General features: G+C 40.5%; 1 protein-coding gene and 1 pseudogene across 2 annotated transcripts in view; both read right to left on the bottom strand.

Moving 5' to 3' along the window:
- The window catches only part of Rundc3b (RUN domain containing 3B), a 138,815-nt gene that overhangs the window by 53,590 nt on the left and 59,502 nt on the right, over nucleotides 1-25,723 (bottom strand). For both annotated transcript variants that reach the window (XM_075956432.1, XM_075956431.1), the window contains exons 5-6: nucleotides 14,970-15,059; nucleotides 9,999-10,079 (exon numbers count right to left, since the gene is read on the bottom strand). In XM_075956432.1, the coding sequence (XP_075812547.1) occupies nucleotides 9,999-10,079; nucleotides 14,970-15,059 (171 nt within the window). The remainder of the gene's footprint in view (nucleotides 1-9,998; nucleotides 10,080-14,969; nucleotides 15,060-25,723) is intronic.
- Nucleotides 4,909-5,428, bottom strand: LOC142839988 (serine/arginine-rich splicing factor 3-like; annotated as a pseudogene).

The raw sequence follows: 25,723 nt of genomic DNA, 5'->3' as shown, positions 1-25,723 counted from the left end.
TGCTATAGGACGACAGTTCATGACATGTGAAATGGCTCTTATATGGCTTTAACAGAAGAAAACAGTATGTCTGTGTATTATTTGTATTTATTAAAGAAAATGTATATTATTTGTATTTATTAAAGAAAATGTGTATTATTTGTATTTATTAAGAAAATGTGTATTATTTGTATTTATTAAGAAAATGTGTATTATTTGTATTTATTAAAGAAAATGTATATTATTTGTATTTATTAAAGAAAATTGTCTGTGCCTGGAGAAGACTAGAAATGCTTCAAACAGCTGTTTCTTGAGGGCAGAAAATTAGTGACAGAATCATTCTTTCTACCTTTCTGTGGTTTAATTTTTTCAGTGGATGTCTCATTCTAACTAACCTAAAAGCGGTAATATGGAGAGGGAGAGACTCTCATGGTACAGCTCCAACGTGAAGCATCCACACAAGCACCAGTGTTGGGCTCTTGGCATGTAGCCTGGGGGGGGGGGAACTGCTGCCCCAGGAGGCAGGCACCTCAAGAGGGGGCATAGCTGCTAGAAGGGGGTTCCTGAGAGCATGTTTATGGAGATTATACCATTCCATTTCCTCTCTCTCCGTCTCTTCTCTGCCTTTTGGTGGGAGGTGGCTCTGCCACCTAATTCTGTCACCATGAGGTTGTGCCCGAGTAAGACACCAAATGACCACACGCCTGACCTTCTGCAACTGAGAGCCACACCCATCTTTCCTCCTTTACTTAGGCCAGATATTTAGCTAGAAAAACAAGGAAGTAACTAAAGCAGCCGTCCTTGAAACATTAAGATCCTTGGGCTAACGCTGGGGAATTATCTCCTCTACTGTGAGGAGGTGCTGGGAGCACAAGGCATATGTGAGTAAAACTCAGAAAAGCCACACTGAGCTTTTTAGGAGCAGATATTTCCAAGGACAGGAAAAGAGGGAGGAGCCAGATAGAAGGTGCTTGGCAGCAGCAGTGGCCAGGGGCTCTGGACGTACCCCCTGCCAGGAAAAGATAAAACAGCCCTGCAGGGACATTTTAAAGAGACTGCTGCTGCTACTTGAGTAATCTAGTGGCCAGAGACCCTCTGTGAACAGCATCTTCAGGAAACTCTGAGCAAATCGGGACCATACACTAAAACCAGGCTTGCAGAATACTTCTAGTCTGAGGGGAAGAAACTGAGTAAGAACCAGTGGGAGAAGCGTGGTTGGAAGCAGAGCCTGCAGGGGAATACAGACTCAGATTCCAAGCACGCATCCACAGGCACACGGAAGGACCTCCCAAGGGTGGGGCAGCAATCACAACCATACCCATGAACCCAGAACCAACATCCATGACTCGACCTTAGAAAGGACAACCCTGAGGTGGGGCTGGCAGTCTCAACTGTGCTCCTAGCACAGCGCCCAGAGGTGTGACCAGCATCTGTGACTTGACCTGTGAAGAGACCAGGTCACTGGTTGCCAGAATCTGAAATTTGGTCTTGAGAAGGGAGGGGTGTGACAGGCATCTGGGAGCCCGGGAAGAGAAACTGAGAGATGTAAAGTTAAAACCAATGGACAGGCTACATGGCAATCACACTCTACAGCCCGCAGCCCCACTGCGCGCTGTCTCCCCTTCAGTTACTCTTCCCTTTATGCACTTAGGTACCGGCTAATGGCAGTCAATGGCCGCACTCTACCCCCTCTTCTGGTCTTCCTCCCTGCCCCTATCCTTTCCCCCTTCTTTTTGCTTTCTCTTTTATTCCTTTCCCTCCTATCTTTCCTTCCCCCTTCTTCCCTCTCCTTCTGATTGGCTTTCTCCAAGAACAGGGAGATAGCCTGTGTTTCTGGGGTCACTGTGAGCTGGATCCCACTGCTATCTCTATTTCTCTTTTCATCCCACCTTCACTACCTCAGCCCACCTTAAGCAGTCTCCACTGCTGCTCCTTCCAGGGATCTCCCTCATCTTCCTTTCTACTCTCACCGAACACTCGAAATCTGTCCAGTCTAGCAGAGAAAGTTACACCTCAGCACAGCTATACCGTGAACACTATAACACTCCCACTAAAAGGTAATTAAAAACATTCAGCTGGACCACTTTTCTGCTGCTGTGAGAAACATCCTGACCAGAAACAACCTCAGAAGGACGTTTATTTGGCTTGGAGTCCCACAAAGGGTCCACAGTGACAGGGGCAGCGTGGCAGGAAATGCTGGAGATGGAAGCAGAGAGTACATCTTCAGTCACAAACAAAACCGGATAAGGGAGTAAGTTCTCGAAGCCCCATGTCTGTTGCTGTGAAGAGACACAATGATCATGGTAACTCTTATAAAGGAAAACATTTAATTGGGGGCTGGCTTACAGTTCAGAGGTTTAGTCCATTTTCATCATGGAAGGAAGCATGGTGGCGTGCAGGCAGACCTGGTGCTGGAGAGGTCGCTGAGAGTTCTACATCTGGATTGGCAGGCAGCAGGAAGAGACAGTGAGTCACTAGGCCTGGCTTGAGCTTCTGAAACCTCAAAGCCCAATCCCAGTGACACACTTCCTCTAACAAGGCTACACCTCCAATAATTCTTTGAGTCTAGGGGGCCCACTTTCATTCAAACCACTACCCCTACTTTAGCAAAATACTTCCCCGAGAGAGGCTCTACCCACAGGACTACCAACTAGTAACCAAGTGTCCAAGTACGTGAGCCTAAAGGAGCAGATCTCATCTAAACTACCACACTCCACTTCTAAAGGAGCAGATCTCTAAACCACCACACTCCACTTCTTGGGCCCATAGGCTCATAGTCATGTCATAGTGCAAAATGCATTTAGTTCAGCTTTAAAAGGCTCTACAGTCTCTGACAGTCTCACCAACATTTCAAAGCCCAAGGCCTCCTCTAAGACCCAAAGTAATCTCTTATATGACCCCATTAAATAAAAAAAAAGAAATTATATGCTTCTATCATACAGCAGCACAGAACATATATTTCCATTCCAAAGGCATGAGGGCCCAAGTGAGGAAAAACTGAGCATAGGAAGAGCAAAACACAGCAGGAGGAATATTAAATACTGCAGGTCTATGTCTTCTGCCAAAGGGATTCCACGGCACAGCCCCTCCGGCTTTGCTGGCCTGGTTCCGCTCTGGAGGCAGCTCTCTTTGGTAGACATTCCACAGTTCAGGCATCTCCACTGAAACCCAGCTTTCATACAACGGTATGTTGGGGTGTTCTTCTGACAGTGGCACTAGCACCGCCACACCCTCAGTGCTCTCTGAAGCCATTCAGAAAGAAAGCAGAGCCCCTCACTCTTGCATCGCCATGACAACATGGTGAAGCTCAGGTGCCAGCTAGGGATGGACTCTCACCCCTGGGCCGCTTTAGCAGCAGCCCCTTTAGGTTGAAACAACTGCTGTCTAGGAACAAGAAACACTGTAGGCTCTCCCTTTTCACAGTTTGGAAGCTTAGCTAGGCAGTGCAGAAGTTTAATGGTATTACCTCCTGAATTAAAGCCTCTCTTCCAGCACATGCCTTGGCTACAACATAAAGCTTCCTGGAGCTCCTTTTCTCTTCCAGCTGTGTGTTTTGTGTTTCTTTCTGCCCCCTTGCTCTTTCCCACTGCAGAGCTATGAGTGACAGCCATACCACTGACCCGGTGTTACCTGCCCTTGAAATAGCCTCCACCAAAAGCTAGTCCATAACTTTTATATTTAGCCTCAAGCAGTTCTTAGGACAAGGGGGATGGCAGCCTGATTCCTTGCCAGCTATCACACAGATGGCCTTAAGCACAATTGCTAATTGAGACCCTGCTCCCCTTTCAAGAGTCTGATTTCTGCATTCCATGTTTCTCTCAGCATCTGTTTATGGGCTCCCACCAGAATGGCCTATTAGCTCTGTTTACAGCATCCAACTGCTTTCCTTGTCTGAGGTGTCAGTCTTCCATGTTCCTCCAAAAACAACACGGTCAGATTTGTCTCAGCAATAACCCAACTCTCTAGTGCCAACTAGAGTTAGTTATTTTTCTGCTCCGGTGATAAAGCCATTAACAGAAGCAACTCATAGAAGTAAGAGTTTGAGTGAGAGAGTCCATAATGGTAAGGAAGACACGGGAGCAGATGGCCAGACTAGGAAGCAGAGAGGCCATATCTGCAAACATAAGTATGAAGCAGAAAGAACTGGCGGCGGGGCAAGGCTATAAACTCTCAAAGCCGTCCCAGCACATCCTCCTGTGAGGCTCTCCCACCTAAATGTTCCATGTCTTCTCCTACTAATGCCACCCTTTTGGGACCAATTACTCAGATATGTGAGCCTACGTAGGATAGTTCTCATTCAAACCACATTTAGTACAATCCAACCCCAGATGGACAAGTTCATACACCAAAGGACAACAAACATGAAAACACACATTACTCCAAAAATGATGACTCCACAATAAAGGCTTTCCAGTGAGAGTGTATTAAATGAAATCCAAAGAATTTAAGAGAATGATTGCAAGTATGTTTAAAGAAATCAAAGAAAAAAATCATAGATTACACAACAGGACCCAAGCAAGTATTATTAAAAGCATGAAAATCAAAATAATCTCTTGCAATCTACGTGACTACAGTGGAATAAAGTATAGAATATACACAGTGGAGAACAGACATGCCCCATCTACTCCATCAACACAGTGCCTGAAGTCCCGGGTAGAACAGTAAGACAAAACAGAAAACAAACAAAAAGGGATATAAATAGGAAAGTAAGAAGTTCAAGATCTTTATTTGCAGAAGATATTCTGTGATAAGGAACCCTAAAGACTCCACCAGAAAACTCTTTTCGGGGGGCAGGATCTATGTTTCTTTCAGTCTATGAAAAACTAAAGTTCAAAGCAAATTCAATCTTGCTTAAGGGAACATGAACAGCAAAAAATCTTTAAAATGTACCAAGTTAATGAAGTCTCAAAAGTTTAAATGTCCTGTACATACTCCTGTCAAATGAAGTTACTTCCTGTACATCACTTCTTTTGCAAACTATTCTTCTACTTCCTTTCATTTGACCGAGATCAGCTTTGAGAACTAGAGAAGGATCGAGATGGCTTGTGATTTCACTCACAAGACAGAGACCTTTGTCTTCTATCTCTAGAAAGTGACCTGCTCTGGCTTCTGGAGAAGCTTATCCCTGGAGATCTTTGCCGAGGTGGAGGACTCCTAGGTTAATCATCTTGAGGGAGACGACCCCAAAGGGGGGCGCAATTCCGACTTCTTTTCTCACCCTTCGACAGCTCCATTCTTACTGGGCAGCCACTGTGTTCTTCCATCCAGCTCTCGGCATTGTGGGGATCCTCAAATTCAACAAAAGCAAAGCCAGGAGGGCTTTGAGCAACCCACACACTTCAGAGCCGTCCATAATAGCCAAAAGCCCATTCTAATTCAGTCTTGCTTCATTGTTTCCAAGATTACCTGCACGCACCTAACAATCTAAAGGACAGGAATCACTTTACATTTTGAGGTCCCAACACTCCATCAAGGCCCTCCGGGATCTGCTCCTGCACCTGCTCTCGCTTCCCTGGCGTCCACAAATCGGCCCACCAGAAAACTCTAAGCTGATAAACCACTGTGTTAGCTTTTTCTGGGATGAGATGAACAAGTATTTATTCACTCCAGATAGGGCACACATGACATATCAAAGTACATGTAGGCCAAAGTCCATCTTGATGAAATAATGCATTTGGTTTACATACAGAGCACCAATGAGGGGCTATTTATACTAGAAATTTGCATACAACTTGGATAAATACATTGAGAAAAAAAATCAAGTAAACAATGCTACTTACAATTGCCTCAACAAAAGAAAAAAGGAAGTAAAAGTACTATATAATAAACCTTTTCTATACTAAAGAAGGTAACTGAAGAATATACTAGAAGACAGAAAGGTCTCTGATGCTCACAGATTGGAAGAATAACTATTATGAAAATGAATAACTTAACAAAAGCAACATATCAATTTAATACAATCCCAGTCAAAATTCCAAAACCATTCTTCACAGAACCAGAACAAAAAAAAAATCTTAAAATTCATATAGAAGCACAAAAGACTCTGGATAGCCAAAGCAATCCTAAGCAAAAGAATAATGCTGATGTTATATTACATGGTTTCAAGTTATGCTACTGGATCACAGTAGTAAAACAGATGATACTGACATAATACAGACATGGAATGAGGCTCCATATACAAGCCTACACTTCTATAGCCATTAGATTTTTGGCATCTTTGCCATAATATTATATTATATATAATAAAAAGACAGTTTCTTCCATAAACTGAGTTGTAAACTATATAAGCAGAGTACAAATCTGGATCTCTGTCTCTTGCCCTGTACAAAAATCAATGCCAGTGAATCAAAGACGTTAATAAATACAAATGGCGATTGGACATGAAAAAAATGTCAGCATCTTTAAGATATCAGTGAAATGAAATAAAAACTTCACTGGAATTCACTCTCACCCTAGTCAGACTGATACTAAGAAAAGAAATAATTGGCATGCAAGATATGCCCAGGGCTGCAATCGTGGCATGAATGTTACATGGGTTAAAAATTTGCTTTCTGATCCACAGACCCAGAGATTAAATTTCAAGGAGGACTCAAGTGGGGGGTGCATGTATCTCCCTGGGAAGGGGAAACAGAACTGATTGTGGGTGGACTGGTGGCAGGCAAGTGGGGATGCAAACAGAAGGGATCAAGTGGGGGGGGGGAGGCTAGAGCGTAGTAGGAGGAATGACTGGAATTGCAGGCACTTGGGGGCCTATGCAGAAACCAAGTGCAGTGGAAACTCCCTGGAATCTATGAGAGTGACCCCAGTAAAGTCTCCTAGGAATGGAGGATACAGAGCCTGACTGGTCATCTTCCATAACCAAGCAAGACGCCAGCAGTAGGACTGGAAAACCAATCTGGACTTAAAAGCTTTGGCCTATAATCTGTCTTGCCTGGAAGATGTGCCGGGGTAATGGTGGGGCAGAACTTGTGGAGAGGCCAACCAATGACTGGTCCGACCCGAGGCCCATGCCGTGAGAGACAGCACATGCCTGGCTGCCTGGATGACTCGGAACCAGAAGCTGGATGGCTCAGAGACCCAGAGAGAACCAAACACTACTGGCAAAAGAGAAAAAAAAATCAATGAAGAGATTTCTAATGCCATCCTGCTAAACTCACAGATCAGGGCCTATCAGAGAGGCCTCATCCAGCAACTGATGAGAGCAGATGTAGACACCCACAGCCAAACAAGGTGGAGCCAGGGGAATCCTACTGAAGAGGAGGAGGGAGGACTGTAGGAGCCCGAGGTGTCAAGGACACCTCAAAAACATGGCCTACAGAAGCAACTAAGTGGAGCTCACAGAGACGGCAGCAGCAACCACAGATCCTGCATATACTTTATGGTTGTGCGGCTGCCTGCTCCGTCTCAAGCCAGCAAACAACCCAGCAGAGAGAGAGAAGGGGTTCCTGAGCACGCAGGCATAGCTGACAGTTCGTGGGCAAAGGTGGGGCCAATATTTTAGGGTGTGGTTTCTGGTAAGAGGATCATACTCCAGCGGATAGTCCGCAGCTGGGAGTTACGGGGCCTTCACAAATTAGACTCAGAGGGTTTTAGTACACCAAAGAGGACTTGAAGCTTAAAAGGGAGCATGTAGGGGGTGAATGTAGGCATTAAGGGGAAGAGTGGGGATAAACATGATCAAAATACATCGTAATCAAGTATGGAATTTTGAAATAATAAAAATATTGTATTAAAAATCAAAATACAAAAAAAAATAAAAATGAAGAGACCATACGTGTTAGTCTGGGTTTCTATTGTTGAGATTAAACTCATGACCAAACAAAAAGCAAGCTGAGGAGAAAAGGGTTTATTCAGCCTGTACTTCCACAGTGGAGTTCATCCTTGAATGAAGTCAAGATAGGAACTCAAACAGGACAGGATCCTAGAGGCTTGCTCCACATGGCTTGCTCAATCTGATCTCTTATAGAACCTGGGACCAATAGCCCACCCCATCAATCACTAAGAGAATGTCTAACAGCTGGATGTTACAGAAGCATTTCCTCAAATGAGGCTCCTTCCTTCTGGTAGCTCTAGCCTGCATCATATTGACATAAAACCAGCTAGTACATACATACAGCATAGAATGAATAAAAAAAAAAGAAAACAGATAACAACATATGCCGGCAAGGATGTGAATAAAAGGGAAGGCTTATATGCTTTTGGTAGAAATGTAAAACAGTTCAGATGGATAAAAGTCAGTACAAAGGTTTCTCAAGAAACTAATGCTGGATTTACCATGTGCACCAGATAAGCCACTCCTGGGCTTTTACATGGACTCCAAGTCGGTGTGTCACCAGGGTATCTGCACATCCGTGTTTATTAGGGACCTCAAGTTCTGGAACCAACTTGCATGTCCTCTAACAGTGGGACACAGAATGAACACTTGGCACATAGACCCAACTGAATGTTTTTCAGTCATAAAGAAGGACAAGCTCATGTTACCAGATTCCAGAAGCTCAGAAGTTCCTCAGTTCACAAACCCTCTCTTGGGCTATAACGACAGTGAATACCACTGTGGGAGGGAGATTTCTTTCCCTGGGGCTCAAGGGGTGCATCTTTTTGAGTCATTACCATAACAACGTGGCCGTTTCTATGGTGCAGCCGCCTTTTTTTCACCCTTTTCCTGTAAGGAGCCCCTCCTGTACACTCACGAAATTAACCCCAAAGAACACAGAGGTTGCTCTCATCTGTCACCACCCAGAAAAAGCCATGGATATTTTTACTTGAAAGCCTGAAATCTTTTATTAGATGGTGGTTTTCTAGGAGTCAGGGGCTGAACTTTTATTCAGATGTTTCTAATGTTCCACATCCCCCCCCCCCACATACTTGGCACTTAAGAAAATGTGTTTCTAAGCTGGGGATAATGGCATGTGCCTTTAATCCCAGTACTCAGGAAGCAGAGGTTAGTGGATCTCTGTGAGTTAGAGACCAGCGTGGCCTACACAGCGAGTTCCAGAACAGTCAGGGGGAAAGAGAGAGAGAGACAGACAGACAGACAGACAGACAGAGACAGAGACTGATTTTCCTAGATTAGGCATGCATCAAATATACCTTGAATGATTATGCATGTATATTACATGTATATAGAACTTACAGAGTACCTTATAACGATGGCCTGATTACAGTATTTAAGTATGATAGAATTTTATGCTATTCACAAGATCATTTTTTTTTTTCAGGAAAACACAAAAAACACCTACAGAATTTCAGCTAATTAATTTTCAATAAGGTTATAAAAGTCTAGAATTCTTACAGAATATTGTTATACAGACTAGCAGTGGGATTCATCGCTAGGTATTTTTTTAGAAGTGTACAATTTAAGGATCAATAGACTTGTCACTGAATTTACCTAAAATAAGTGAAATTTTCAGCAAAATTTATTTCTGCAAAATGGAACCCAATCTAATGAATCACTGAAATTTCAATGGCTTATTTCGGAGCATGTATTCTTTTACAATGGTTTTAGGAATATAAATAGATATTTTTATACAAACAGCATACTGTGATTAATATAAGACTATATCTTCATAAATATTGGAAGTGAAGTTGGAGGCAGAACTCACTAATAGTCTTCCCACCCCGTATGTGTGTGTGTGTTGGAGGCCAGAGGTCAGAGGTCAACTTTGGGTGTCTTTCTGTACTACTCTCGATGTTACTTTGTGAGACTAAGTCTCTATGGATTCTCCAGCTCAAGCTCACCGGGACTGCCTGGCCATGAGTTCTGGAGAGCCCCCTGTGCTTGACTGCCCAGAACTAGGATTGCATGCCCATTCCACCATGGCCATCTTTTACATGAGATCCGGTGATGCCAACTGGACTTCATGCTTGTAAAGCAAACACTTTACCCACTGAGCCATCTCCTTCGTTCTAACTAATAATTTCTGATAAGAGACAAATGTTACACGAGAAGTTTAAATCAGATAAAAGTTGTTCAAAGTTACAATTAAGATTTCAACAACATATTTCAAAATGGCAAGTACCTTTGCTCAAACTTCAGATATGGTGTATAGTCTATTACTGCAGGGAAGGTGCCATCCAGTCCTTCTCCCTTTAGGCAGAAGCTAAGAAAGCAGACAATAAATATTCATATTAGTACATAAATATTAAAGTTCCAACTGCACAGGAATGTCTTTGTTCCATAATATAATTGTTACTTGCTACAAATAAGTATCTTAAATATTTAATTTTCAATATCAACGACAAGCATTATACAACAGGTTAACTAATATATTAGATAATGTTTCATAAAGCAACAATAAAATTTACTGAGAAATCAAGGTCTTAATCATTGTTCTATTTTTGTGAAGAGCCACTATGACCACAAAAACTCTTAAAAAAGAAAGCATTTAATTGGCAGCTTTGCTTGCAGATTCAGAGGCTTAGTCCATTATCATCACGGGAGGAAGTACGGCAGCAGGCTGAAGAAGCAGCGGAGAGCGACATCCTGATCCACAACCAGAGAGGGTCCTGGCATGGGCTTTTGATACCCCGGAGTCCAATGCCAGTGACATACTCCCTCCAAGACCACACCTCCTAATCCATGGAATCCTTTCAAACAGATCAACTGATGACTAAACATTCAAATATATGAGTCTATGGAGACCCTTATTCCTCAAAACCCCACACAATCTAAACTTTATTACGCTATTTGCCAATATGTTGATTTTTATCGGTCATTCAAAATATCACTAGAGAATAAAAAAAAAAGATTTGCTTTCCATGTTTAAATACAAATTCTCAGGTAACACGATCTCCTAGAAAGGTCTGCTTGATTAGCAAAGAAGAAGCTTCTAAACTATCTCAATAAATGAAAAAGTTTAGATCTTAGACCTTCAAGAGGTGCTGGAAATCCTCTACTCTCTAAATAGCTTCTTCTGAGACCGTAAGGTCTTAGAAATGGTTAAGCAATATGCCAGGGGGCATGCTGTGGTGCTCACTCACAATGCCAATAAAGGAAATCTAAATCTCTTGACCCCTAATCCAGATCTCCACTCTTGTATAACACAGACATAAAGATAAGAAGGTGTCTGGCTGATGATAACTATTGTTAAAAACACATCTTCTAGAGCTAGGTGCAGTGATGATAACTATTGTTAAACACATCTTCTAGAGCTGGGCGCAGTGACGATAACTATTGTTAAACACATCTTCTAGAGCTGGGTGCACTGATGCACATCAGTTATCCCAGTTTAAACAAAATGTCGCTCAAAACAACTAAAACAACAACACCAAAAAACACATCCTCTATAAATATAAATGCAGAAACACTTATAAAAATCAGATTGATATTTCAAAGGAAAAAAAAATTGCCTGTGAACTCTCACCTTCTGATTTTGTTCCAAAGTTTGACTGCCAAAATATTCATTTAAACATAGAAAAAGTATGCATTTACTTTCCCAGGTTCAGATAAGGACAAAATTAAAGTGGCGCCACTTCACACACATGCCTCCATTTTCACAGACATTACTAACACGTGGTTTAGGTATCTGCTTTCACTCGACCACACAGTGTCAGTGAGATGCCTCCGCGGTTAAAGACACTTGCTGTCAAAGTCTGGTGACTGTTGTTTTGAACACGTGTTTCACAGCCGATGGTACGGTTTGAGATGGTTATGAAGTCTTTATGAAGGAATTATGTCAGTGAGGGAGGGCTTGAGGGTTTATTGCTTGTCCCCCCTCCCCTCCCCACTATTCTCACTCTGCTTTCTGAGCAGGGACACATGTGATCTCCCATTTCCTGCTTCTGTCACCACGCCATCCCTACCAGTGCTGCTATGTCTTATGCGTCATGATGGATTTTATTCCTCTGACACGACAGACTCCTTCTCCCTTAAGCTGTCCACATCAGGGCATTTTATCACAGCCACAGAGAAGAAGCTAACAGATAAATGGTATTAGAAATGGGCCATTATTCTGAAAAACCCAAGCATGTAGTTTTAGACCTTTATTATATAGAAGGAGTGTGGAATATTTTGGACATCTGAGCTGGAAAAGCCACTGAATGTTGTGAGCAGGGCTTAATAGGCCACTTTGATGGAGCCTTTGAAGGCAGCAGTAATAGAACCCAGTAGCAGCAACCCAGAGACACTGGTTTCTGTGAGGAACAAAAATTCTATCACAAATGCAATATTTTGGCAAAGAATCTGGCTGCATTTGGCTCATATTCTGAGAATTTATGTGGGATCAGATTTTAAAGTAATGGAATAATTTCCTTGGCAGCAGAAATTTCAAGACAGCACAACATTTACTGGGGTGGCATAACCATTACTGATTTCTACAAGGAAAAAGAACACGAGTTAGAAAGGGGCAATGTACAGTCTGGAGAGGAAAGGGGCATTAGGGAGCTACGGTTACAGTCAAGGCAGCTGCTAAGAAAAGATTCTAATTGCTATATAGATTCTTGCCTTGAAGGAGAAGCCTTCTGCTCTGCACAGAGCAACAGGAAAGATTCCCTGAGGAAGACCCCAGTATCAAAGGCCCCATGTTTTTAAAGGAGAGAGTGGGATAGTTTTCTTGTTCTTGGAAGTGACCGTATAGAGAACATTTTGACCACGTTTAGCGTACTGAAACCGCTACAACTGGGATCTAAGGAGACCGGGGTCCCTCCCAAGCTGGAAGCAGAATTTTTGGCAGTGAGTCTAGTTTGGTGGCATAAAAGATGCACGTATGAGTGGATGAGGGGCTCTTCTTCCGGGAATTCAGAAAAGTGCTGACGGCAGGCAGCTGTGACTGTGCCGGGCTGGAGTACCTCCAAAGAAGCCTCTGAGGCCATTGCATGACGTTGTGAAGGTGAAAGCAGGGTTACAATGTAGATTCTAAGATGTTGGAGATGTCAGGGCCGTGAAATACATTTCTTAGGAGGGCTGCACACCAGGCGTGAAAACAGCCAAAGAGAGTGTCATATATTGTAGGCTGCAAGGTGGATGGAAGGATGGATCCATCTATACCCTTTGAAACTAAAGCCGCAGACATGGAACCACAGGGTTTGGTGTTTGCCCTGTTGCAGTTCCTGCTCTCTGGTCTAACCTCAGCATGCTTGCATTCTTCATTTTCAGAGTGGGTGTAGTGATATGTCATTTGTGTTTTAATAAATAAATAAAGCTTGCCTGAAGTTCAGAGACTAAAACAGCTGCACTGGTCAGTCTTGAGACCAGTAGTGGTGACACACAACTTTAATCCCAGTAGCCACACTAGTTTGCCATAGAAATCTAGCAGTAGTGGTGCATACCTTTAATCATAGCACTGGAGAGGAATGCAAAATGGGAGGAGACAGTTCTCACACACAGTCTCATTCTGAGATTCCTGGAGGTTACCATTTTGGACTGAGATAGAGAGGTAAGAGCCAGTGGCTGGTTGTTTTGCTTTTCTGACCTTCAGGTTGAACATCAATTTCTGTCTCTGAGTTTTTATTAATTGTGTTACAAATGGGAATGTACCATTGTACAGTGAAAGCATATAATTTTTTATTTATTTATGCTTTTGGTTTTTTTGAGACATGGGTTCTCTGTGTAACAGCCCTGGCTGTTATGGAACTAGCTCTTGTAGATCAGCTGGTCTCAAACTCACAGAGTTCGCTTGCCTCTCCCTCCTAAGTGCTGGGATTAAAGGCGTGTGCCACCACCACCCGGTTGTAATTTATATTTTATTCAATAGTGGTTCACAGTCAAAAGACACTTCAATCTTGAGACGTCTGAACAGTGGCAGGACCCTTTAAGTCTGTGGGGACTTTAAAAGTTAGACTATATACATTTTGTACCATGATATGGCCATGAGTATATCGCTGTCAGGGGTGAAATACTGTGAGCTGAATATAAAATAAAACTTTAAAAAAAAAAACCCGAAACACATAAAAGACTTATAGGCCTAACATGACGGGACACCTATATGAAGAGTTAACGACACTCAAGGGTTAAAAGACAATCTCCAGGCTGGCAAGACAACTCAGTGAGTAAAGGTCACATCAATCCTGGTGCTGTGAATGCAGTCCTCAGGACCCCCACGGTAGGAGAGGCCAGCACCCCGTCCTGTTCCCCATGTTCCCATGTGCCCCACCATGCACACATATATTAAATAACTGCAATAAAAACCTCAAACATTTAGACTTTATGATGTTCATCCTAAAAATTAAGCTATTACTTGCTTATTAAATTATAAATAGGAGACAATCCAGAACCTATGAAGTGATAAATATTTTGAAGACAAAGTAAGTTACTAGAAAAAAATAACCTCAACGAAAATTATAGGAGTCTATTTAAAGTTAAACCTGAAAGTCATTTCAGTATCAATATTCTTGAACTGTTCATAAAATATTCTTCCTTCATTCTTATCTTTGAGTTTTCTTACAGACAACTTTTTACTTTTAATACAACGTACAATTTGAGGTAAATTAAATGCAAAATGATGCTTTCAGAATCTTGAAAGTAATCTCACCACAGCCATTTTTAGCATTTGTGATCAGTCTGCAACTGGTTCATCTTAGTGAGAACCAAAGGAAAAATGAACAATATCGTATACTCCAAATTAATGCTAATAATACAAGATGTATGAAGTACCCAAGACATCCTCCCAGAATTTTGTCTGTCTAGACTTGGAGAAGAAAGACTCTTGCTTACTTTCAATCTGCTTTGAATCTACTTCTTTACATTTTACAGCAGAAGCTGAAAATATCAAGAACAAGAGACAGAAATCTCCCTCCCTGGCAGCAGACTCCTGCTGCAGCCCATACAGGCTACTCTTCCTTCCACTCATCTTAAGAGAGTAGGCCTGCGAAGTTAGAAACACCTCTCTTTCTTTCTTCTAGGACATAGGAAAACTAGTCGTTCTGAAAGCAATGAAAATCCAGTACCAAAGGCTAACCGTGTTTTATTTAGCAAATCAAAAGAAAAATCACGAGTAGAAACCGTTAGGTATAATCACTTAAAAACCGAACTCATTTTGTTGAACGCCGAGTACCTGAAGTCGATGGCATTGAGCCCCAGCAGCATGCCAGCAAGCATATTTGCTTCTTCACCTAAGACAATGGCTCCATCTTCATAAAACCTCCTGGAAAAAATGCAGTGAATACATGCGGATTAAAAACAAACTCAGGTTTGGCCTGCAGAAATCACAGTCAAAAGTAACACAGGAAGAGCTCAATTTTGTTGAATGCATATTTTAAAAACTGACCACTGCAGTCTCAAAGATATTTAGAACCCCAATAAAAATAACAAAGAACATTCAAACTCATTATCCTAAATAAAATCAATATTCCTAAATGTTTTTTCACTCTCTCTGAAAAAGAATCTCTAAAATGGACCTTAGATGCCCAGAAATTTCCTTAATATAAAGTCATATAAATGTCAAGTGAGAGGCAGCAAATTTAGGTTCAATTCTCGGTCTGTTTCCAAAACGGTGTAGACATTAGTTGTTTATGTGCAGGAAGAGTTTTTGTCTTTCTGTAACTCTAAGCATTACTAACCAAGTTTACGACTTAGAAAGCATGGTGTTTGGTAATTGCATAACACTGCTGTAAGACTGGAGCAGATGGTCATCGCAATGTCGTATGTGAAAGAAACCACAATCCCTAACAAAACTGTGAGTGTAATTCTGCTTCTGCTCATGCCTATAAGCCATCCTGTTCTGGCTAATGCTTGTTTAAAGTTTCTTTGGAAAATATTAAGGAATGTACCAGCTATTAAAGGTCAAGACAATTTGCTGAATTTCGTATTTACGAGTTGCTAGGCAGGTAACTCAGTACTCTAAATTCTTTCTACTAAATCACACAACTTTTAAAACAAAAACATTTAAAAAATTTTTAATCACGTTACAGTTCATAAGGAAGTTCTGATTAATAAAAAGCAAGAAGAGGAAAACGAGAGCCAACCATTCACTCTCTGACCGGTGTACACCTACAAACACGCCACCGGGGACAAGGCTGGAACAAACGTTATCTGTGTCTCTGCACCTTCTGAGAACTGCTTTACGTAAAAACTTCTAGTCTAACAAAGATTAGTGATGTTTCTATAAGTTCCATAAAAAGTGTTCTACAAAAGAGACATTTAGATAAGAACGTGTATCTGATTTTGATCCCACTCCTGTCTTGTGTTTCATTAGAGACACGAGAAGAACTCTACTCCTAATGCTTCTCCTCTTAAAACAATTCCTAAAAGACTGACTATTCTAGGCAACGGTCGCCATGCAATGAATTGTGTCTATCATGTTGGTAAGTACTAGCCACAAGAAAAAACAACTCTTTAACAGTTTTGTGTGAAGATACCAAGAGTGATGACTTGCAAATGATAGGGCCCAAAAACCCCAAATGCTTTATGGTTTAATAACCATAAAATCAATCCACTCCAAAAGGGGCTGGTTACTCGGATGCCATTGTGCTACCACTGTACTTCACAGGAAGGTCTCTCTTGTAGGTCACAGGGTTTTAAACTGGGTGAAATAGAGCACTTTTCTCCTCTAGTAGCATGTTAAGTACCTCCCAGCACCATCAACACTTATCAGGAGTAGCTACTGGTTTAGTACCAGTTCGATATCTCTGTGTCCAATGACATACAAAAGTTGCATGTTCAGCAATAGGGTCTTACCATCAGGTTATGAAGAGTAACCAAGAGCCTTGGCTATAACCTGTGATATAGTGTGGGGTGATCTCTAGGATCCCTTTGACCAGCGATTCAACAAATGTAACACATTACTGGCACTGAGGTTTGACCTGGTGGTATAAGATGCCTACTTAAGGTATTGTTTCCTCCATTATATGGTGACTACATGTAAGATTCCTTTCATTTGCATGTACATTTTAGAAAGCTTCTACAGTAGTGGGTTTCCATATTTTTAGAATGCCTTTAGTGTCAGTCGTCCCTCCCCATATCCCCTCTTTACTCTTCTTTTCCACCCCATCCCAATTTAATCCTTCTACTCCAGTTTCCCGGATGAGAAGGAAGCCACACGACACCGCTAAAGGGGCCAGGAACCGAGATTAGAGAGGCCATGGGCGCACGGGATAACCTACTAATTTATTCTACTAAAGGAGCATATCAAAAAATAAAAAATAAAAAAAAATAAAGGAGCATATCAATAAAATGATTCCAAATGGTATATTGTTATACCCATAGATCAGTACATCACTCAACTGTCATCAGGGAAGCTTCTTGTTGCAGTATTTGACAATTAACAAAGAGATCCACAATATACAGAATGAGAGACTGGCAAATTCAGTCTAAATGAGACATCTTTATCAAACGCCTCTCACGGGGATCTATGTGTAAGAGGACGTGAAGAGATTATCAAGGAAACAGTGTCTTCCAGACACAAGACTGATAGACATGAACTCACAGAGATCAAGAGAGTACACACAAGACCTGCACAGGTTCAACCTAGACAAAATGCCAGGTAAGTGGACACAAAGTCCACCCCTAACCAAGAAGCAATTTGCAATGGATACCTGCTGGGAAAGGAAAAACCAGTTTTCCTCAATGTGTCACTGGGTATATTAACAACAATCCAAGGCAGTCCCCAGGCCCAGGAGTGGTTGAACAACACAAAACAAAGTCCATTCTGTGTGTGTGTGTGTGTGTGTGTGTGCACTTTTTGTTTTGTTATTTTTGTCTTATTTACTTTCTCTTTTTCTTTTCTTTAGTTTGCTTATCTGTTTCAATTTTATTTTGGTTGATTTTCCTGTTTCTTGGTTTTTGGTTATTGTTTTTGGGAGTGGGGCGTGTGGGGGGGGAGCAAACAAGAGGTTGAGTGGGCAGAGAGGTGAGGAGGATCTTGGAAGAACTTGCAGAGGGCAAAGAATATTGTCAAAAATAATTTCTAAATAAATTGCTTTAAAGAACCATCAGATAAAATCCATAAAACTGCACAAATGTATGCATACTTCCAGGGATATAGGCTATATTGAAAGTTTTAGCACTTCTTAATGCTTCTAGAACATTTTATCCTTAAGTTTGTTAATATATGTTATTATATTGCTGTTTTAATTGTGTCTTCTTTCTCAGTATTACAGATTGCATCCAGGGTCTTGCATATACTAAGATATTTCTCTTCTTGGGGGGCATACTACAAGCAACTTTACTCTATTATGAAAGTGTATAATGTCAAATAATGGAACCATCAACAATTCAAAGCAGCGTTGTTAACTAGGCAGAGAAATACTCTAGAGGGTATCACTGGATATACTGGTAGTAACTTTAGAATGAAAATAATAAAAGAACAGGTACGAGGAACAGCGATCCATTGTATTTTCCTCATTTATGAGAGGAACCTAAGTATACAACGAAGACACCCGCACATCCCATTTATAGTGCACTATCACAATAACCAAGGTATGGGACCAGCCTAGATTTCCACCAACAGAGATGAAGAAAATTCTCTCTCCCTACACACAGTGTCCTAGTTAGCTTTAATTGTTAACTTGACATAACCTATAATCATCTGAAGTCTCATTGCAGTACTGCCTGAAACAGACTAGCCTATGACCACGTCTATGGGATCTGTGCTGGTTATTAACTGACGCCGGAGGGCCCTGCCTACTCTGGTGACATAATCTCTAGAGAAGTAGTACTGGGCTGTATGAGAAAGCCAGCTAATCATGAGCTATGGTTGAGTAACCATCAAGCAGTGTTCTCCAGGGGTTCTGTTTCAAGTTTCTCCTTGAGCTCTTGCCTCGACTTCCTTAAACAACAGAGTATGACTTGGAAGTAAGCCAAAGAGCCCCACCCCCCACTGCCTTTGGTCACACTGTTGATCACAGCAACAGAAAGAAAATTAGAACCATGGTTTTATTTGAACAAAATTATGTTCTTTTTTTTAAAAAATGAGAGGAATTGAGGATTATTGTGCTAAGAAAGTCAAATTCAAACACTGAAATTTCTCTTTTATATACATATATATTTCTCTCATACATACGCATGTTCTTCGTGTATGTATGTCTATATAGGAGAGACATGAAGCATAAAGGAGAATATTTGGAAGGGGGACATAAAATGGTAATCGAGAGGTGAACATGAGCAAAGTACAATGGCATACATGTATGGATGTGTCATTGCATACTAGAGCTATTGTTTTGTCCTCTGAAATAATAAATTTCTAAAAGATAACAGAAACCATTACTTTTGCTAACTACCAACATACTTAACATCCATCATCATCTGTATATGAGAACCACAGAGAACAACAGAGGTGTTTCACAGAGATGCGAACACGTGAGTGGATGCCCCATCATCATCTGTATATGAGAACCACAGACAACAGAGGTGTTTCACAGAGATGCGAACATGTGAGTGGGTGCCCCATTATCATGTGTATATGAGAACCACAGACAACAGAGGTGTTTCACAGAGATGCGAACATGTGAGCGGGTACCCCATTATCATCTGTATATGAGAACCACAGAGAACAGAGGTGTTTCACAGAGATGCGAACACATGAGTGGGGGCCCCATCATCATCTGTATATGAGAACCACAGAGAACAGAGGTGTTTCACAGAGATGCGAACATGTTAGCGGGTGCCCTTGCAGTGTTTTCCAGTAGTCAGGAAAGACAGTGCATTCTCAGCATCATTCACCACAGCAGAGATCTCAGCGCAAAGATATCAAAATAGCACACAAAGATCTTGCTCACAGGTGAACAGGCCAACACCATTCTAATTTACGTGAATACCCAGTTGGTGTGGCCTCCCATACTACCCGAGACATGGGTCTGAGGGTTATCTGAGAGGATTTCTTTATAGTACACCCTGTGTCACCACGTGGAAGCATTCTTTTATCCCTGCCACAATTTCAACATCATAGTCCTTTTAATTTTTGTATTTCTTGAGACTTCCTATCATTTGTAAAGTCCCCTAGAATGGAATCCACATTTTTACAAAAAGGTTGAAAAAAAACTGGATTTGTCTGGTAAGCCAGGCTCAGTCATTAACACGCCATGTTATAAGTTCTGTAGCCATCCTTACATGAAATATTTTCATTACGACAGGCGAATCTACCCATGTATCCTTTTCCTCAAGTGGGCCAAAGTTGCCACCACCTCCATTTCCTGGTGCTGCTTGTGTCCGCTCTGCTGTGTTTGTTTTCCCTGAAACAGTTTTTTTTTTCTCTTGCTGTAGTCCAGACCTGGTCTTTCCTGAACAGCCCCTCTGACTTCCCCTTCTGCATACTGTCCTGATGAGTCAGTTTCTGCAGACCGGCATCTACATATTTGCAGACTCTACCCACCCATCCATGTTTTTATCTAACCATTGTGATGTAAAAAGCATTTTGCTTGATTTTTGTAATATGCTTGCAAAAGGCATATTTGTGCACTTTATAAAACACAGGCCAATGAGAGCACAGCACTCACTCTCTCTTCTGAAGCTTGGGTGCAGGTCACACTCACCTAACTGACTCCCTCCTCTATGTCCTGCTTACTTAGTAAGGACCTTAGTACTGGTCCTTACTCTCTACCACCTTCTTTTCAGTGGTTCTAGATAATTCAATTCTATGGAAGATTAACGAATAATAATTATGTTACAATAATTATAACAATAAATAATTAAATTACTCAGAAGAAGACTCTTTAACTTAATGGGAATCATCCAATAGCCTTTTATTTTCTTTTAAGAAATATTTTAAAAGATTTATTTATTTTTATCTTATATGTATGAGTATTTTCTTAGATGTATGTACATGGACAACTTGTGTGCCTTAGGTCCTTGGAGGCCAGAAGAAACCATCAGATCCCATGGAACTAGAGTCACCATGCAAGTGCTAGTCCTCTGGAAGAACAGTCTCTTAACCACTGAACCATCTCTCCAGCCCTGAAAAGTCTTTTTTTTTTAAATCCCCATCTTGAGCCAACTGTAGCTTGAAATTACAGTTTAAAGTCAAAAGAAATATTATACTTGTTTCCTATTGTCAACACTGTACTATGGGCTGCTGAAGAAACCAAGACAAAAAATTAACTGGGTTTTAGAGAACTGTTTATGAGAATCAGGGGTCTCTTATATTCATATTTATATAATTTACTTTAATGAAATGGGGGGATTTAGATCTACTAATTAATAAATGAGCCAAGTTTTTAAGCTAATGATTTTTTTAAGATACTATTCTTGTCAAACCATAATTCAATCCAACATCTCATTGGCCTGACAATATAATCCAACAGTGTAGAGAACAAATACAAGAGAAAGATTCCTTATGTGGCTGCCTGTCATGGTTTTAACTGTTTCTGCATGAAGATACATTTCAGAAATGTACCTCCAAGCCTGAGGTAATATAGCAAAACCACAGTAAGTTGAACTAATCTAAAGAAATTATGCCTTTATCATTAGTTAAAGACATTTGTTATTTGTACATGAAAGAGGTAGAAGGAAATTAACATTTACCCTAACAAGGCTTCTATCATCGCTTTCCAAGATTTCAAGAGATCATAAAATTTCGAGCACTTAACACTGTCTCACAGAAAAGTTGCAACAGAAAAACTTTGTTAAGTATGCAGTAGAACAGCCGAGTATAAAGCTTGAGACAGCGAACTCGAGAGGAGCAAGCATACACTAAGAAAACACTCCTTTGTTAACAATATTTTTTGTTCTAAAGAAAATATTTTTTGAGAACACTAACAAAAACAGTACACTGAATTCCAAGAAGATAAATATTTAAAGTACTGAGGTAAAAATACATAAAACTTCCACACAAATAAAAGAGTATATCATTCAATATTTTAGATGCAAGAAAAATTTTAAAAGCCAATCTTTATATTATCGTGAGCTGTATTTTTATTAGACGCATTCCTTCTAGTTACTTATGTGTCGGCTAAGAAGGTGCTAGTGACTAGCAGTGTGTAGCATATTTATACTTTTATTCATCACATACACTAGCTGTAATTAAAATAAGTCCCTATAATCCTTCTGAGTATTCATTCTGTAAGCCTCGTTAAGGCCTTTCGGGTAGGCGGACCATAAATAACCTCTGGGAGGGACTGAAATAGCTAGCCCAGTACACTATCATGCTTCAAATTAGCCTTTTGTAAAGGTAAGTTTTACTCTGAAAGTACATTATTAAAATAAGAGGGAGCTTATAAGCTGCAGAAATTTAGTTACTGACTTTCTTCTTTCCTGTTTCCAGTTTAATCTGTATAAAAAGGATTGTAAGGAACACAGTCTTCCCTTGTGGTAGATAAAGATCACATTATAAATAAGCAATATACTCTGCTTGAGTTAAAATGAATGTGAAACAGAGACACAATATAAATCTACAAAGGTCTTAAGAATGTGAGATTCATATTTATTTTTCCAATGACTAACAAGTCCTTCTATGTGACAAGGACGATGCTGCTACTGCATTTATACTAGTGAACAAGCCAGAAGCAGCCCCTCTCTCTGGAGCCTATCAAAGTCCCAGGGAACTGACAGGCAATAAACAAAGGGAAAAGACCATAGGGATGGTGGTAAATACTTAAAGGTAAGCAGCCAGTTTGTTGACGGAAAGATGAGATTACACTTCTGGAGTCACTGAAGAATGGCACACTCAAGTGTTTAATTTGAAACACTGGACTACATAAGTCTAACTAGAGAAACTTTTGTAGGCCGTGAGACATTTACAATAATAGTGAACTATATTTATAGAACATAGGGCACAATATAACTATTTTATTCATGTTGTTTTCTTTAATTTTGCTACTATATTGTTGTGGAATATTACTTTAATTATGTAAAGATGCATTTCATTTGTTTATGAATATTACTTTATCTTTGTAAATGGGTGTTGCTTTTGTTTGTGCTGCGCTTGTTTAACTATGGAAAGATGTGTTGCTGTTTCACCTTACCTGCCTAGGGCATCTGATTGGTCAAATAAAGTTGACCTCTATTCATAGCTAGCTAGTAGAGAGATAAGATGGGGCTGGAAGCCAGAGGGAGTAAGTAGAAGAGAGAGGAAAACAAGGGAGAGAGGGGGTTGCCTAGGGCCAGTCAGCCAGGCAACTGCCAGACAGACAAAGAATAGGACATATATAAAGAAAGAAAGGTAAAAAGTCCCAAATAGATAAACAGAAACAGGTTAATTTAAGTTATAAGATCTAGTGGGACAAGTATAAGAGAAGCCTTCATAATTGATAACAGATCTCTGTACCTCGATTTGGGAGCTGGCTGGGAGCCTAAGAGAAAGACTGCTTCACTATATATATCCTCCAGAGAAGTCAAGCAACTCATTACAAGTCCTCCATCCAGCCAGCAGTTAAAGAAAAAAAAAACACGCCACCTCTATTGATAAGCAGTCATTTAACTGTTCTACAGAAAAACTGACAAGGTTTCTTACTTTCAAGATAGGTCAGCGGGCTTCTGGCGGAGATATTACTCTAAGACTCTTGGAGGGTAAAGAGAGCGATTTCAAATAAGTTAAAGATAGGATCAACAAGACTCGCTAATAAGCATGGGACAAAGGAAAAATCACATGTGAATTTTACACTTCCAACATATTTAACTATCTGTACATAGAGAAATTATTTGATAACAATGACAGTATTATTAGAAGGGGAACACATATATGAACTATTTATCTAGAAATTTAAATGTGGACTCAGGATGATATAAATGATATTTAGAGTCAAGAAAGGGAATAAAATTCCTGAAAAAAAAAACATGAATAGAGGAAAAATAAAAGATCATGCAAGACTGAGCCCAGAGAACAGAAGCATTTAGGATGTTTGAAGAAGAAAGCAAGATAGAACACACTGGAAAAGAGCCATTACAGAGAGTTTAGCCTTTCCACAGGTGAAGGCACGGTGGCAGCAGTGTGAGGCTCTTGGTCTTAGGGCACCGACATTCAGGAAGCAGAGAAACACGGAGCTGGTATACTGCTCTCTGTCCATCTTTTCAGTTCAGGACCCCAAATTGGTGCTGCTCACACTTGGCTTATACCTTTCCTCTCAGTTGAATTTTCTGAAAATATCCTCACAGACACCCTTAGAAGTGTTTCCAAGGTGATTATAAATCCAGTCAAATCGACAGTGAAGATCAACTATCACAGTGCCTGTCTTAGTCTGGTTTTAATTACTGTGGTAAATAATCAACATGTCCAAGAGTAACTTGGAGAGGAGTGGGTTTCTTTGGTTTACCTATGCCAGGTCACATTCCTGAGGGAAACCAAGACAGAAGCCATGGAGGCGTGCTGCTTAGCAGCTTGCTTCCCCTGGCTTGCTGAGTTAACTTTTTTATACACCCAAGGATGCATTGGATGGCATTGCCCACAGTGAGCCAGGTCTTCTCGTACCAACCACTAATCAGGAAAATGACCCACAGATTTGCCTACATGCCAGTGTGACAGAAGATTTTTTTCCCCTCTTCCCAGAAGACCCTACCTGTGTCCACTTGACAAAATACTAGACAGCACAGCACCTACTAGCTGTTATCCCTCATTTCCCTCCAACTCTTATGCCAACAATTCTCCCAATCCCAGTTTATATACCCTCACCTTATTCCTGGTCCTATGTATTTATTTAGCTGTCCTGGACATTCCAATTAAGGAAATTACATACTATCTAGCCTTCTGTGAATGGCTTCTTTGGCTTTGCATGTTGCCAAGGTTTATCTTTATGTAATATGTTTCAGTACTCTAAACATTTTTTTGGGTGAATGAATGGATACAATATATTTTGTTTCTTTATCATGTGATGGACATTTGGGTTGTTTCTTCTTTCAGCTATTATAAATAATGCTGCTATAAACAGATGTCCACTTTTATAACTATGTCATCAATTTTATATACATGATTGACATATAGATATCACTCACATCCGCACACACCACCCACAGGTGTCAGATGATAGCTCTAATAGTAATATTAAAGTTTTTGAGGAACTGCCAACTGTTTTCAAAGTCGATATGCCATTTTAATTTTTAAACAATGTATTGGGGATCCAAATTTTCCAAATTCTCATCAACATTTGTTTTCATGTACTCTTCTGTATACATACATCTCACTTGATATCAGATAGTGTATCATTATACTTCAGATTTGTATTCTTGGTAGCTAATGATGCCCAGCTTTGCACTAACCACTTCTTGCTGCTATAACCAAATAACTGGTAAGAAGCAATTTAAGAGAGGTGCTTACATTAAAAAAAAACAAACAAACTCACATTTTAAGGCTATAACCCACCATAGAGAAGTAGGCATGTAGAGTCCCTTTGGTGGCATCATAAGGCTGTCCTCACATTTTAGCAGATTTAGAAACACAGAAGGGGCTTCTCATCTGGCTTTCTCATGTCCGCGTTTCTATCCAGTCTGGGACACCACTGATAGTGTGCTGTTACCTGCACTCACATTTCTCTAGAAACCTCCTTAAAGGTATGTCCAGAGATCCAAGTTCTGTCAAGCTGACAATGAAAATGATCCATGCAGGTTTCATTCTACTATTTAAAAAAAAATTGTGGATCTCCATCAGATAAAAATTTGTTTGTTTTTATTAATGTGTGGCAAAAGTTCTATATATATTTTAGATACATGCTCTTTATCAGAATGTGATTTCCTAGTCTATGTTCTTCTCTTGACTCTCTTGATGGTGCCCATTGAAGGACCAAGTTATAAATACTGATGTCCAATTTATCTTTTTCTGTCTTTGTACATAGGATATCACATCAAGGAAACAGTGAACTAATCAAAGATCTAAACCTATGTTTTCTTTCAATAATTTTGCATTTAAGTCTGACATAAATGGAGCTTTTGTATAAGTCATGAGACAGG

Source organism: Microtus pennsylvanicus, chromosome 22 (genome assembly GCF_037038515.1).
Source record: "Microtus pennsylvanicus isolate mMicPen1 chromosome 22, mMicPen1.hap1, whole genome shotgun sequence".
Classification (NCBI taxonomy): Eukaryota; Metazoa; Chordata; class Mammalia; order Rodentia; family Cricetidae; genus Microtus; species Microtus pennsylvanicus.
Note: the sequence above shows the minus strand (reverse complement) of the source record. Positions and strands in the feature narration are given on the sequence as shown.